This window comes from Manis javanica, chromosome 3 (genome assembly GCF_040802235.1).
Source record: "Manis javanica isolate MJ-LG chromosome 3, MJ_LKY, whole genome shotgun sequence".
In the NCBI taxonomy this organism is placed as follows: Eukaryota; Metazoa; Chordata; class Mammalia; order Pholidota; family Manidae; genus Manis; species Manis javanica.
In genome coordinates this window covers 113,962,881-113,977,730 of record NC_133158.1, presented here as the reverse complement: position 1 = coordinate 113,977,730, position 14,850 = coordinate 113,962,881, and the positions used below count along the sequence as shown (strand labels likewise).

Below are 14,850 nucleotides of genomic sequence, written 5' to 3'. Positions count from 1 at the left end.
CCAATGAGAGGAAAGGAATGAGAACAGGGAAGAGATATATACAGGAGACTTCAACTTTATCAAAGTTTATTCTGTTAAAAAAATTTGAAACAAACTGAAACTTTTCATGAAGCTGGTTGAGATCTCCAAAATTGTTCTCCATACTTTTCTGAATGTTTGAAAATAATAGCTAAGAGCTTGGGGAAGATGTTTTATTTGGAGGGGACACCAAAATGTAGACTGCATGGAAGCATGTACCTATTTTATTCCATGCTCTACCCCTCCATGTATAAGAGTGCCTGGTACAGAGGAACTCACCAAATACTTGCTAAATTAATGAACATAGGCAAAGGCATTGAGACATAGTAGAACACAGCATACTTTGAAAGCATTAATCATAACAATAGCCAACTTCTATTGTGCCCCATAGTCACCAGCCACTGACCTATTTGGCCTGGATTATCTCATTTCATCCTTGCAATGGTAGACTAGTTTCTTCACTCTACAGGTGAGGAAACGGAGGTTTAGAGAGCTAGGTAGCTCACTACAGTCTGTCAAAAAAGCTTGTGTTTTATGCTGTAGGTAGTTTCAAAATTTAGAGCAGTGGAAAAATAAGACCAGGCCAGGCCAAGCTGCTGACAGTGAAGAAGGCACATAAAAATACACACCCTAGAGTGGAGAGTGAGCAGGACCAGACAGGGGTGGGGAGGGTGCGCCATGCCTGAGAGCCTGCAGGAAGCTCACAGCAGGGAACACTGGAGCCTCTCTGGACAGTCAGGGAGGGCTTTTACCAGGAGACATTTGAACTTGGCCTTGAAAGAGAAGTGCACCTACAAATGCCAAGAACCCAGCTCTGCCTGCTCCATCTCCAATTGGTGTTGTTCAGAGGCTGAGACCAACCATGGGTGACAAACTGATTCGAATGTCATCTCCTGTATGAGAAGGTTTGCTCTCACCTTTACGTACACACACACAAAAAAAGTGACTTGAAGCTCTTCCTTAGAGATCATGACAGCAGAAATAACTGCTTGCCCTTTAATAACAAGAGCTAACATTTATTGAGCCTTGACTGTATGCAAGGCACTAGTCTCAGTCATCATACACTTTATTGCCTTTAAATCTCACAACTCTGTAAGGGAGGTACTACATATCCCTTTTCAGGGACAAGAAAACCAAGGCTTAGAGAATTTAGGTGTCTTGCCCCAAGTCCCATGCAGTTAGTAAATGGCGGAGCTCAGATTTGAACCCATGGCTGTCAACTCTCCAGCCCATGTTTTAACTACTGTTTCTCACAAGCACAGACATCCAATTAAAGCAACAAGGTTTTTACTGCTTTCAATTGGAAGAATAAATGAGAATGTGATCTGAGCATAATAAACTAGAAACCAAGCTAATCATTACATTCATGAACACCTGTCATACGCTAGGTACTCCATAAATACTTGTGAAATGAGGTAGCATTTAGTTGCAGGAAATGAAAACCAACTCAGTGTCAAAATGACATACTTGGCTCACATAGGATGCAAGCAGAAACTTACGAGAGCAGGACCATGTAGAGCAACTCTTCACAGGAGCGCCCAGGGGACTCTCACCATCAGCCAGCCATCCCTCCTGAGCCCTGCAGTTAGCTTCCTGGGGAGTCCCACTCCTCCCTCAAATCTGGGTTCTGCTAACTCTCCGAGCACCCCTCCTCCTGCTCCTGGACGCTCAGCAGCGACCACTGCTGTAATGGGTGCTGAGCTCCTGGAGGGCAGGCGGTGTGTCCTAGATCTGCCCGCCTATCACGGGGTAGGCCTTCTATGAAAATATGCCCTGAATGAATGGAATCCAACGCTCACCCAAAGTACCCACAGGGCAGAGGTAAGGAAAGTGAGAAAAACAAAATAGGACAAAGGGAAAGAACTGGAAGAGCTCTGCCTTTCAAAGAGAAGTAGATAAAGAGAACAATCCATGCTTTCCCCAGGAAAAACCACCATCACCTGGATTACATGTGCTCATTTTATTCATTCATTTCACATTCACCAGACACCTACTCTGTGCGGGAGACAGGCCCAGGGCCTTGGAAACAGGGAAGTGGGTTTGACCAGGAGAGGGAGAGGGTGAGGGAGGGTGGGATGGAGAGGGAGAGGAGGAGGCGGGAGAAGGGAGAGGAGGGCAGCTGGCAATACTCTGGTCACATTTTAATTAATTGGAAGGCTTTCCTATGGACTTAACCAAGAGTTCTTTCACTGATTAATTTTCGAAAGAGCTTGCTGAGTTGAATCATGACGAACACAATGACCGCCGTTATTATGGCCTGACCGGCTAAAAGCAGATAATAAAGTCCCCAGAACAGGCTATGGTCTTGACGTTTGTCTTTGGCCACCAGCTGGGCCCAGGCCTCCGGTTTTAAGCTGTTATGCACCAAGGCAGGGTGGACAGAGGCCGCGGGCAGTGCAGACTGGGTGGGGACTTCGAAGGAGCTGTCAGCGGTAGGGTAGAGAGGCGGGCCCGGGGTGCCCTGACACCCTGGGTCGCCGGCCGGCAGGGCCCAGAGTGGCAGGTTGGCGCGCTGCCCTGGGCCACGGCACCGCGGGGGCTCAGATCGACCCACTAGACCCGGGTGCTGCAGCAGCCATGCCAGGAATGGCCACAGGCCACAGTCGCAGCGCCAGGGGTTGTGCCCCAGCAGGAGCTCCGCCAGCCGGGGCAGAGCCTCAAACACGTCGCCAGACAGGGTCTCCAGTTGGTTGTGGTCCAGGTGGACTTCCTCCAGGCTGCGGAGGTTGCGGAAGAGAGCGCGGGGCAGGGCCCGCAGCCGGTTGTGGCTCAGCGACACTTGGCGCAAGCTGCCTAGGCCGCGCAGCAAGCCGTCAGGGAGAGAGGCCAGGCTGTTGGAGTGCAGGGCGAGCACCTGGAGCTGGCCCAGGCCCCGGAAGGCGTCCTCTGGGAGCACGCTCAGACGCGGGCTCAGAGTCACCCCAAACGCCATCAGGCGGCTCAGATTGCGGAAGGCAGCGGCCCGCAGGGAGCGCAGCCGGGTGTGGTTCAGCCACAGCTCCTGCAGGCCGGCCATCTCTCCGAAGAGCACCTCCGGGAGCTCTTCCAGCGGGTTCTCGAACAAGGTCAGGAAAGTCAAGTTGTGCGAATGAAGAAAGAGTGCCGAGGGCAGAAACTCGAGATGGTTGCTGGAAAGAGTCAAAAAGCTCAGGCTTCGGAGCCGATCAAAGGAACCGGGTGCAATGGAACGGATGTGATTTCCATCGAGCCGCAGCTCCAGCAGGGCGCGCAGGTTACTCAACAGCCCCGAATCCAGAGAAATGAGCTGGTTCGAGTGGAGCAGAAGTTTCTCAAGCTTAGCCTGTGCCCCAAGCAATCCCTTGGGCAGGTGGGTCAGATTGTTTTCCGATAAATCCAACAATTTCAGGTTCCCCAGATTTGTGAAGAGGCTAGCAGGAAGGAAAGCGAGTTGATTTTGATTCAAAAAGAGCTCCTGCAGGTTAACAAGTTTCTGAAACATGTTTTGATCAAGGCCCTTTAGTTCGTTGCGGTCCAAAAACAACTGTTCGAGGAGCACCATCTTGTCCAATAGCGCGCCCGGAAGATGGGTGATCTTGTTGCGTGATAGCCTCAGGGTTTTAAGTTTTACCAGGTCATTGAAAGTGCCTGGGGCAATAGCAGAAATGTGGCTGTCTGACAGCATCAGGCGCTGCAGGACCGTCATGCCACTGAAGCTGTGATTCTGCAAGGCGCCGCGGCCCATTCGGAAGAGCAGGATATGCGTGAGGTTGGTGGGAAGGCCGAGCGCGGCGATACGTGCTACATTGACCCCAGAGCATTGCGCGGCGTCCCGGAAGATACACTTGCAGGCTGGCGGACAGGGGAAGGGCTGGGCCCCCAGGATTCCGAGCACTGCGCACAGCAGAGTGCTCCTCAGCATGTCTGAAAAGGCAACAGAGGGAAGTCTGCGGGCAACACGCAAGGACAAACGCTCATATTCAATCTCGGAACGCTACAAAGGCATGATCTCTTCGCCACGATTATCGTGGACTTGGAATGTTGTCCAGATACTACTAAGTATCCCTGTTTTCTCAGGAGTTCAGAATTGCTTAGACGGTGAAGAAATTCCTTCTACACTACAAGGTTTCATTCTTTTGTTTTCCTTATTTTCTACTCTCAGCTTAAAGCATTGACAGAGCATTTTCATGCTATAGAAAAGCCCATACTTTTGAATCTGTACATTGAACTAATTAAAATAATCATTTCATGTTCAAGCTCACCAGACATCACAGAGAAGTGCTCACCACTGTTGAAACTGCCCTGTTCTTGATTCTAACTTACCCAGGGGTGGATATACCAAGTCAGAAACTGAACAGCAAAGATGGTTGCTGGAAAGAGTCAAAAAGCTCAGGCTTCAGAGCCGATCAAAGGAACTGGGTGCAATGGAACGGATGTGATTTCCATCGAGCCGCAGCTCCAGCAGGGCGCACAGGTTACTCAACAGCCCCGAATCACGAATCACAATCGTGTTATATCCACAGTACTAACGTACTGAAACAATGAACACCCCAAAATAGTGAATATCCTCAGCTAGCCACACTGAGAAAAGCAGGTAGTAAAACCTATCACTCTATGCCACACATTGTTCTTAGTGCTTGAGTAAATTAATTCATAGAATCCTTCCAATAACCCTATGAAGTAGGTACTATCATTACCACCAACTAAAGGATGAAGCAACTAAAGTACAGGAAGGTTAAGTAACTTAACCAGGATTCACAGAGCTCGAATTTGAGAGCAGTATTTCTGAGTGAGCCATAAATAAGAAGCTATCATTTCTAAGATGACAAATTAAAAATTAATACTCGAGGGCATTGAATTATCTGTGAAATACCCACAGTAATACTAATCTGCCAAAACAATGTTTCCCAAGTGTAATTTCACACAAATCATTTCTTGTACTAAATTTTATTTCTCACCCACACTAACCAGTCCCTTCAGTTGCCCATACTAATTTTTAAAATATTCAGCCTTACCTGAAATGGTGCTGCAGCTCAAAGCAACTGCAAGCTTTAGAGCTTCGCCTGCGATTCAGCACTGTGAAAAGGAAGAGGAAGGTTCGCCTGCATCCTGGGGATAAAGACTTCACCAGAATAAAGTCTGGGAGGACGCTATCTCAGAGGGCATATTCCGGTTTTCAATGATTATCTTCAAGCTGAGAAAGAGACCATATATAACCTAAGCCCTACTGTCAAAGATGAATAAAGCAGAAGGGACCGAAGTTTCTCCATAAATGGCACAGCAGGACTCTGTTTTGCTAGAGAAGTTGGGTGGCACAGCTGGATGCTTGCGGCAGCCACACCCCCAGATGGGCCACACTTCCTCTGGGTATGCCACAGTTCTCTACTCATTTTCCTCTCCCTCTTTGGGCATATTATAAGACTAAAAACATTCTCAGATATGTTCAATAATGGCATTACTGGCTTAAAGGGTATTCACATTTCAACATGACTTGGGCATGTCAAACTGCTTTCCAAAGTAGTTGTACTCATGTATGATGCATTCGTGTTTCATAGCTCTGCCCATACTTGGAACTGATTTTTATAAATTTTTCGCCATGTATAGTTGTCTTAGTGTGGCTTTTATATTTCAATTCCCCATTTAATGATGAACTTGCGTATCTCCTCATATTTTTAAGGGTCACTTGTGCTTTATTTGAGAAATTATAGTTCTTTTGCCATTTTCCTATATCCAAAATGTCTTTTTAAAAACTGAATTGTAGGTATTCTTTATGTATTCTGGATACTAATCCTTTATCGATTATAGGTGTTACAAATGTCTTCAACTAGTTTTTAATTTGCCCTTTCACCGTCTGATGTCCTTTGATGGACAGAAATGTTAATAAAGGCAAAATTCTTTTGGTTTTTTGTGTCTCTTAAAATATATCCTTCTCCCACATCAGAAAAATATTCCATTTCTTAGCTTTATAATTTTGTCTCATTTTTAGATCTTTAGTCCATTTAGAATTGATTTTTGTGCAAAATGTGGCTTGAATCCATTTTTTTTTCCACTAGTCATCCTTCTTCCCTCAGAGCTATGTCAGCACTATAGCAAGCTAACATCTCACAAATGTGTGGGTCTGTTTCTAGACTCTCTAGTTGATAATCCATGCACCAATGCCATACTGAAATAAACTTTAGTGTTCAAAGCCTGAAAATATCCAGTGCTTTGTGAAGTGTGAAGAGAGAGACATTTTCATTCTGCACTGATGGGTATATAAATTGGGGCAAATGTTTTGGAGGAAAAATTTAGTAGTATCAACAGAATTTAAAATACTAAATTCTCTAGCAGTTCCACTGCAGAAAAATATACACCCTATGGATATGCATAAGATATGTTCACAAAAACACTTCAGGATTTTATGTAATAAAAAAAAAGAAGAAAATCTAAATGACTATAAACAGAATAGTCATTTAAATTCTATGGTACACCCATCCAACGGATGCCTTGCACTTTAAAAAGAATGTAGCTGAGCTGCAAGTACTGACATAACTTTCTAAGATACACTGAATACGAAAAAACAAAGGCAGGACAGCATATAAAATGTCTCATCTGTGTAGGATTTCTTAAAACATACTTATATGAGGACATATATACTTTTTTTCTGAAATGACACACCTGAGAAACTTCAGTACTCACCTTTTGGGAGGGAGAAACCAGGTAACAGGCAGACTTCCTTATATTTATATACTTTTTTGTGACGTTTGAATATGTGCTTGTATCACTTTTAAGAAATTTTAATGCAGAAGAGAGATTTGGAAGGGAAAATGGCATTAAGGGAAAAAAAGGTATGAATAAAGGTATAAAAAAGTACTGGGAAAGTCCATGCTTACATTGTCAAAGAATAAATATTAACCTCTGGAATTACTGAGTTGGGTGGCACGGCAGAAGTGGTTCTTGAATTGTTTTATCCCAGATGGGAAAGAAGTCCCCCAGCCAGTGTGACACTTGCAGGTGTAGAAAAGCATGAAATCCAATCAGCCTTTGATGTAGCCAAATGCGGTTGAAGCCCAATATATGCTGAACTGACTGAAATCACCTTTTAAGTAATGCAGTCCTAAACCACAAGAAAAGCCCCTGCCCCTGCTAGGTACTGTGGGAGGCTCTCAGCTCTGATCAAAGGAAGCAAATCCAGCTACCCTGGTGGCCCAGTGAGTCAGACATGCATAGGCATACCAAGTGAAAGGTCATGAAATGCCAGGGAACCAGTGTGATAGAGACTGGGAAGAAGTACTGTGGTGAAACTGGAGTAACAGTTTTGAGTCAGATTCTGGTGAAACTTCTTCAGTCCATTTCACCAGTAAGACCTCCAATCAGAATGACCTCCAAGCTTTATTCATTGCAGAAAGCAGGACATCCCAATTGCCCAATAAGCTAGGTATAGAAGTTGCAGGCAGTGGAGGAACAGTCCGCATCCACTGAACAAATGGGGGATTATTGAGAAGAATTTTGAACAATTGATGTTTCAAGTCCTTCAGATTTTGGATCCATTCAGGTCAGAAATCTGCTGTCCAAAGTGGCAGCTTCTGTACAGAAGTCACAGAAGCCTGGCCTATGGGGTTCGGCCTTCAAAACTAGGTGTCTGCTTGGACGAGATATGCTTTTCTTCCTGTCAGGGCTCAGGAAGCCAGAGCACAGCAGGCTCTCTGAGTTTACACTTTGAGTGATCACAACTCCCAGCCCTGACCAGAGGCAGTCTCATTCAAACTCCTGTAACACCCTCTGTCCTTCCCTGCAACTTACACTCAGATTAAAGCACCTGGCAGTGACACAGGGGGAAGAGGAAGGAGAGACATGCAGAACTGTGCCACTGCAGCAGGCTCTGGGGACATGATTAGCTATACAAACCAAAGTGAATGAGAATTTGGGTTCAGACTAGGCCTTTCCCCATCCAACCATCACACCACAACCTGCCACACAGCCCACAGCAGAGAGCATGTATACCTCCCACAGAACCCGTGATACAGGGAACACCTCCTGTTCAAGCCCAAAGACCCAACTGAATCCTACCTTCTTTGGGATTTCTATGACCAGCGGTTGCTCCAGAGATTCTTGCTCTCCTTGGAGTGTTCTTTTTATACTCATGGATGTGCCTCACCTCAAACTTATCAAGTCTTACATGGTATTAGCTTTTGGTTTATTCTTCCCAATCATTAACACATAGGACCCTAGTCTTATATTTCACCATTTCCCTCAAACCTCCTGACACTTAACATTTGGCTCTACACTATATCTGACTGATGGGTTTCTATGGGATGGTCACAGATGTGGTGTGGTATGTAGAATGTTTTATTTACTTCCTTCAAAAATCCAAAGTTTAAAAAAGGAAATGGGAAAGTACTAAGCAGTAAAATAAATCCAGAGGGGGTAGGTATTCTGTATCTAAAAAACAAACAAACATAAAGACACAGAAAAAGAATGTTATTTCATTCCTTTAAATTTTTATTTTTATTAGCTTCCATCAAAAAAGATTTCATAAGGTTATTTACAGTGCTGAATGTACAATTAATGAATACCTCTTTGACATCAGGGTACCATTCTTGAGCAGCAATACAATTAAAAAAATATAAAGATGCAGTATCATTTTTGATATAAAGTTACTTTAAAAAAATCCAAAGTCTTAGAGAATAATTCACAAATCATAACAGGAAGTAACTACTTTATTTAATGTGCACATAATTACCGAATTTTATTACATTAAAAAATGTGTAAACACCCATAGACTATACAAAATTAACATCCCACATTTTGTTAGAAGTTCCCAACCACCTCCCACCATAAATATACAAAAACCTATTTCCAGATGTCAAAATTGCATGCATACAATCTTAGAATGTTTTCTAAAGCTTGAATTTTGCTCTTTTCCCGATATTGTTTATCTATAGCCATTCTGGGAACAGAAAACATAAATAGTGATATATTATTTACCATGGTTTTGAAACTGAGCAGTATTTTCATAAACATGGGAAACAAAATAAATAGAGTAAAAATTGCAACAGTTTTATTTTAATGCAAGTGCAATTTGGAAAGCTTTCAAATGTAAAGATTATAAAACTAATATAAAAAGTATTTATTTTGTTGGCTTAGCCACTTCTTTTCAAGCATTATTTGCAGTACTGCTCTACAGCAGTTGGTGCTAGAAGATACAAAACATATAGTCGCTACTATTTATATTTGAGGGAGGAAAAAAAACTTTAAACAACCCTGAGGGAGACACACATTAAAAATCTTATTTATTTAAAAAGTTAAAAAGTTACATATCATTATTTAACAATTACTTTACCGGACATCGCCATCCATTAAGTATGTGCATAAATAAAATTTAAATCAGCAATATTTATTAATCTTAATACATTAAAATAACATATATACAGATTTTAAAATTTAGGTCTGTTTACACTCAAATAATTTAATGTGAAATGCAGAATCAAAATCACTACGTAATGGTGACCTACACAGACAAGACTCTCTGGCACTGAGCAAGACCCACACCTGGAGTCACAGACATTCTTCAAATAACATTCTAGAACCCATCAATTACAACCCGAACAACCCACCTCGCCTATGTTCAAATCTAACTTTCTACAAATGTTTGTACACCTACCTAAAAAAACCTCATTCCTTTGAAAACAATATGGACAGATGAGATATAAAACCCTTATAAAATCTAAATGTTTAAAAAAAGAGGGTGTAAAAAATATATAGCTCTTTATGATCATGCTCTTAAGTATGTTAAATGCAACATGATAATGGATTTTTAAGCTGCTACTCAGCAACTGATTTAATTGTATGTTTCAGTATTTAAATCAAAGAATAAAATTTACAATTCTGAGAAACTACTGAGGAGTAACACTTTACATGTTGAAAATGAATGTGGAAATTATAAAATGACCAAAAGAGTAAGGAACTATAGAAAACAGTGCTAATTCACAGGCCAAGAGGTCTAATATGCATAGCTTCATTGAATCATTCATGGAACAATTGTCCTTATCATCTAATGTGTATTAATATCATATTATACTCTTTAATAGAAAATTTTAGTTATATTTTAGTAAGAATCATCAGTGGCAATAGTAGTAACAGTGATCCTGAGTGTAACATACATTTTTCTGCAGTTATCAAACATCATTCAGGTCTCTGCAATATAAAATGAGAATGATTTGGTTCTACAGTTCTGGGTAATATTTGATAAATTGGTAATATCAGAAAAATAGTGATCAGCTAGAAGAGGAAAGCACAAACGTGCTACTGGTTAGGAAAGAGCACAGGAAGTAGTTCAGGGTTCATTTTACAGAAAAATCAGTTTCCTTGTTTATCATACCTGTGGGCTTTGCCAAACTGCTGGATCTTACCTATAAAGGAATTTTTAAAGTTACTTCATTTAGAATTTAAACATTAACCAGGCAAAACAGAAAGGTGAAAAATATTTTCCACATTTCTTTTGACTCAATGAATGTCTATTCTTTATTTTTTTTCCTCCCAGAAATTTCCACACCCAAATATGCTTGTTCATAAGCATCCAATCCAAAATAGGTAAGCTCTGACCTCTGGCGCCGCCTAATGGCAAAAGACAAGTCACCAAGTTCATATTGCTTTGAAAAAACGGCAGTCCTTCAAAATCACTCATTTGTCAAGCTTCATTATTGATGAGAGACATACATCAAACCTTAAAAATTTTAGAAGATACAAATCTAACTCAAAAACTAAATTAAAAAAATTACAAAAACAATTTTCCTATGTCTCTAGGTAATTAAAACGGAAGAAAATATATTTAAAATGGTATAAAACCTGAGAGAAAAAACAGGTATGAAGAGATATTAAAAAGACAGAGCTACATCTATTAATAGCCAAAAGAAATAACCTTTTCTCCTAGCGTAAAAGTTTCTACAACATTTAACTCAAGCAAATTACACTACTGACACCACACATAACGCACAGTCCACTTAACAGCTTTTGAGGGACACCTGAAGAAGGCAGTGAAGCACCTTGCTGATTAGAAAAATAAAACCCAGGCAATTTGTACAGAAAATATAAAACCATAAATGAAAATTACCTGAGTTGTTCTATAAGCAACACCATAAAACTCACACCTAAATCTAAGCTACCAAAGAGAACTGGTATATGTACATACAGAATTCTTTGGAAGAAATACTGGAATCAAATGAAAACAGGCTTTCTTCCTATTTTCACTGGAAGCTAATTAACACCTATTTTATTTATGAACCACAAAGTTAGGACTGTATATAAATGAGCACTTTTTCTAATAATGGGATTGTGAAAGTTTCAAGATGCAAACTGAGTCTCCAAAGCTAATGTCTACCAAATACCAACTTTCTTCTGCACACTGTATAGAGTATCTATCACTGAGGAAAACAATCAAGAAAATTCTGGAAGTACATATATTTAGAGTTACTGAATGAAGATATTGGGCTTCACAGACTGATTATTAATTTGACAACCTTTTTCTTGTTTTGTTTAAAAAAAAATCTCAAATCAGCTACTTATATCAGAAGGGACATAATTAAAATGGTGCCACTTTGACACAGAGGATCAGAAAATCCTGAAATTCCATTCTCCTCAATACTGCTACTACCATCTCACTGAGACTGATGTATTGCTATTTTATAGTGATGACTTGACATTATCCATTCTCCTTAATGCTTTTAGCTTCTGTTGTTGTTTGAGGTTTTGGTGGCCATTCTGGATCAACTAAGAGCTCCTGAGCCAGATACATGTACTTTGCCTTTGGTATCTTCTTTCTACAGTCCAGGGTCCAGGGCAAGCAGCATTTTCCCCACCGATCCACTGACTCCTAAGAAAATAAGGGAAAAGAAGAATACCCTAGTAAATTAAGGACAGCTTGTTTTTGTTTTGTTTTAACTAAGGTATCACTGATATACAATCTTATGAAGGTTTGACATGAGCAACACTGTGGTTACAACATTCACCCATGTTATCAAGTCCCCCCCCACACCCAACTGCAGTCACTATCCATCAGCACAGTAAGATAAGGACAGCTTGTTTTTTAACAAGTTTCTTAAAACATAGTACAATAATGCAGAAAAATAAAGAGGAAATGACTTCTGAGCATGACAGATGAAAAAATATCCATGTAAAAAAAAAGGCAGCTTTCAATTATTTAGGAACAGTATTTTTTAAGATTAGATTTTTTAGTTATCAATATAATTTGTTTCATTTAGTTTTATGTACCTATCCTCTTGTTTATAGATATATTCTTAAAATAACTTGCCTATCTGGTTTCTATGATTCTATAACTCACAACACCTAATGTATTAAGAATAACTTTAAACTATCCAGAAAGAGAAAACATTTTTAATATTTAATATGGAAACCCTCATATTCTATCCCAAACTATCTTTTGGTACTATTGCTCCTATCAACTTAGCCACCTGATCATTTTTGGAAGAAAGAAGCGTAAAAATATCATTGTTACTGTTTATACCACCTTTCAAAACGATGAAAATATTGGTACATCAAAATTGGAATTAGATCACATTTAATGTCAATCACTTTTTTTAAAAGCACATTTTCATTACTATAAAAAAGCACTTTACAATGATGGTTTCTCTTGGTGCTCAACTGCTGGGAAGAGGTAAATAGAAAGGTGTAAAGCAAGCACTATTTCTTAAGTTTTATTCCATTATAAAAAGCTCTGCTGTCACTGAAATCCTTCTGATCAATCCTGACATTTTTAGTGAAAATGATCTTAGATAAGTAATTCTTAGAGAAGAAGAAATCAGAGTCCCTGGTTATTATATAGAAATATAAATTTCTGAGGGCAAAGTCCCTCAGAATTTGCCTTTATTGAAATCTGAACTATATGAATGAAATAAAACTCAATGACTATACTGAGACTTGTAGTTAGTAACCTCCAAAGAATAATTTTTAATTATACTGGCTGCTCCTTCTCCAAAACAAAATTTAAATCCCAGGTTGTTTTGTTTTGCCATGAACATAAAACCCAGGCTACACCTGAGTCTAATCTCAAGTAATCTCACAAAATAGAAGCATGACATAACTGAGATGGACATTCCAATGTTAACCCCCAAAACATCTTCATAATCAAAATGGGCAAATTTGCTATAACACGTTTTGAAAACATGTTTCTAAATTGGCCAATGGTTAACATCGAAAATAACTTTAAAATGAAAACTATTTAAAACTTTGTCATACTTTGACTTGGTACACCTTCTCACCTTAGTCAAACCACCAGCAATCTACTACTCTTCACTTCTCCAGAACTGTGGGGTGGGCCCATGGTAGCACTGACAGCATGGTAAACAAGAACTAAGTGCCTTTAAAGGTCCTCTACTTACTTTATCAACAAAACACAGTGAAAGCTGCCCTGTACGAAGAATTTAAGGGCAAAAACTGTGTTCACCAGTAACTATATTCCGGGGATGAGGAATACAATTTTGAAGATTATTCAACTAGCAGTTGTCATAACTAACAAGAGCTATGACCATCACCTTAAAAGAAGTCCACAAGAAAACATTTATCATTAGGATTCATAAGAGACTAGACACAAGATTTTTCAGGTGATCCAAAGAATTCCTTTCCAGTGTAGGCACATCCACAACAAACCTTAATATTTAATCTGAGGTAATGGCTCATTACTTGGATCAGTTTTTTTCCCAAGGTGTTTCAGTCTAATTGCAGAAAAGATCATTGTTCCTAAATCAATCTGAAAGCTGTCACTTTTTATTTTACAGCATGTGGCACTGTTAAAGGATCACAGGAAAAGGCTAATGGTGAATGCTGACTTAGAAAAAAAAGCAGAACACATAGGCTTGTGCCCAGATGAGCTGGTTGAAGGGTACTGCATAGAAGGCTGAGTTAAGGAAAGTCACAGCCAGTGTACTCAAATGTAACACACACACACACACACACACACACCAAAATCTGTTCCCTACCTCCCTACCTGTGGAAAGTGAGGTAAGCAATTAAACTAAAACTAATTTCACTGCAAACAAAATCACAATTGACTAGTATTCATTCTGCATCAAGGTACATGTTATAAAAAAAGAAATCCTCATGTACCTATAAAAGCAATGTACACTAGTTATAATTCAGAAAACACAAATCAAGTCACAAGAAACACTAATGATCCCGCTTCTGCTGTTTTTAGAACATATTTTGTTTCTGTGCCTCAACTCCCCCAAATATCATACACACATAATACACAATAGGCAAGCATAGGTTAGTTTAAAAACACAAACATCCTCAATATAATTTACTGGCAAAGAACATAAAAGGTGCTACAGGCATGCTGGAGAGATGATGGTGGCAAGAGGAGAAAGGCAAACACTGTGCGACAAGGCAGCATGGAAGCTGAAGCATCTTAGAATGATGGGCTTAGAATGAGCAGAGGTTTCCCCAACACCCAGGACTACCTCCCTGAAGCAGAACACAGTAACCATAGCACCTGGATCTTTTGGTTGGCTCCAAAGGAGTGGTCTAATAACCAAATGTATCCCTCAGAAAAGGAAAAAGGCTACCACACTCCAGCAGAGAGACCATAGAGAGCTTTCAAAAAGATCTACAGCTAAATTCTCCTGCTTCTTAGATCATTCCAAGCTGCTCATTCCAGAACCCCATTGCTAGTTCATTCATGGTGTGTCTTTTAGGAAATCTCTTAATGGGTAGCATTAAAATATAAGGCCATGCTTGGGGGGGAAAATGTTGTAATGGTGCAGTGGATTTCATTAAAATCTCCTTCCATACCAATCCTCATATAAAATAAAGACAATCAGAATTAACATTCTATCTTTAAAAGCTCAAATAATGTTCTAAGTAGCCTACAACTAATACCTG

At 40.2% G+C, this 14,850-nt stretch overlaps 2 protein-coding genes across 8 annotated transcripts in view; both read right to left on the bottom strand.

Moving 5' to 3' along the window:
* Nucleotides 1-1,536: 1,536 nt before the first annotated feature.
* Nucleotides 1,537-5,754, bottom strand: GP5 (glycoprotein V platelet). The gene is made up of 2 exons (XM_017664680.3): nt 4,992-5,754; nt 1,537-3,900 (listed from the first exon to the last, which is right to left on the bottom strand). Exon 2 carries the CDS (start codon nt 3,896-3,898, stop codon nt 2,189-2,191), a length of 1,710 nt encoding a protein of 569 aa, XP_017520169.3. The 5' UTR covers nt 3,899-3,900; nt 4,992-5,754; the 3' UTR covers nt 1,537-2,188.
* A 2,680-nt stretch (nt 5,755-8,434) lies between these two features.
* ATP13A3 (ATPase 13A3) overlaps nt 8,435-14,850 on the bottom strand; it is an 82,100-nt gene continuing 75,684 nt past the window's right edge. For 6 of the 7 annotated variants that reach the window (XM_073231888.1, XM_073231887.1, XM_073231892.1 and 3 more), the window contains one exon: nt 8,435-11,827. In XM_073231888.1, coding sequence (XP_073087989.1) covers nt 11,657-11,827 — 171 coding nt within the window. In that variant the 3' untranslated portion in view covers nt 8,435-11,656. The remainder of the gene's footprint in view (nt 11,828-14,850) is intronic. The other variant, XR_005062880.2, reaches the window with a different exon arrangement.

What these genes read in the sequence shown, in the direction of transcription:
- GP5 (XM_017664680.3), bottom strand. Translation starts at nt 3,898, where the DNA reads ATGCTGAGGAGCACTCTGCTGTGCGCAGTGCTCGGAATCCTGGGGGCC.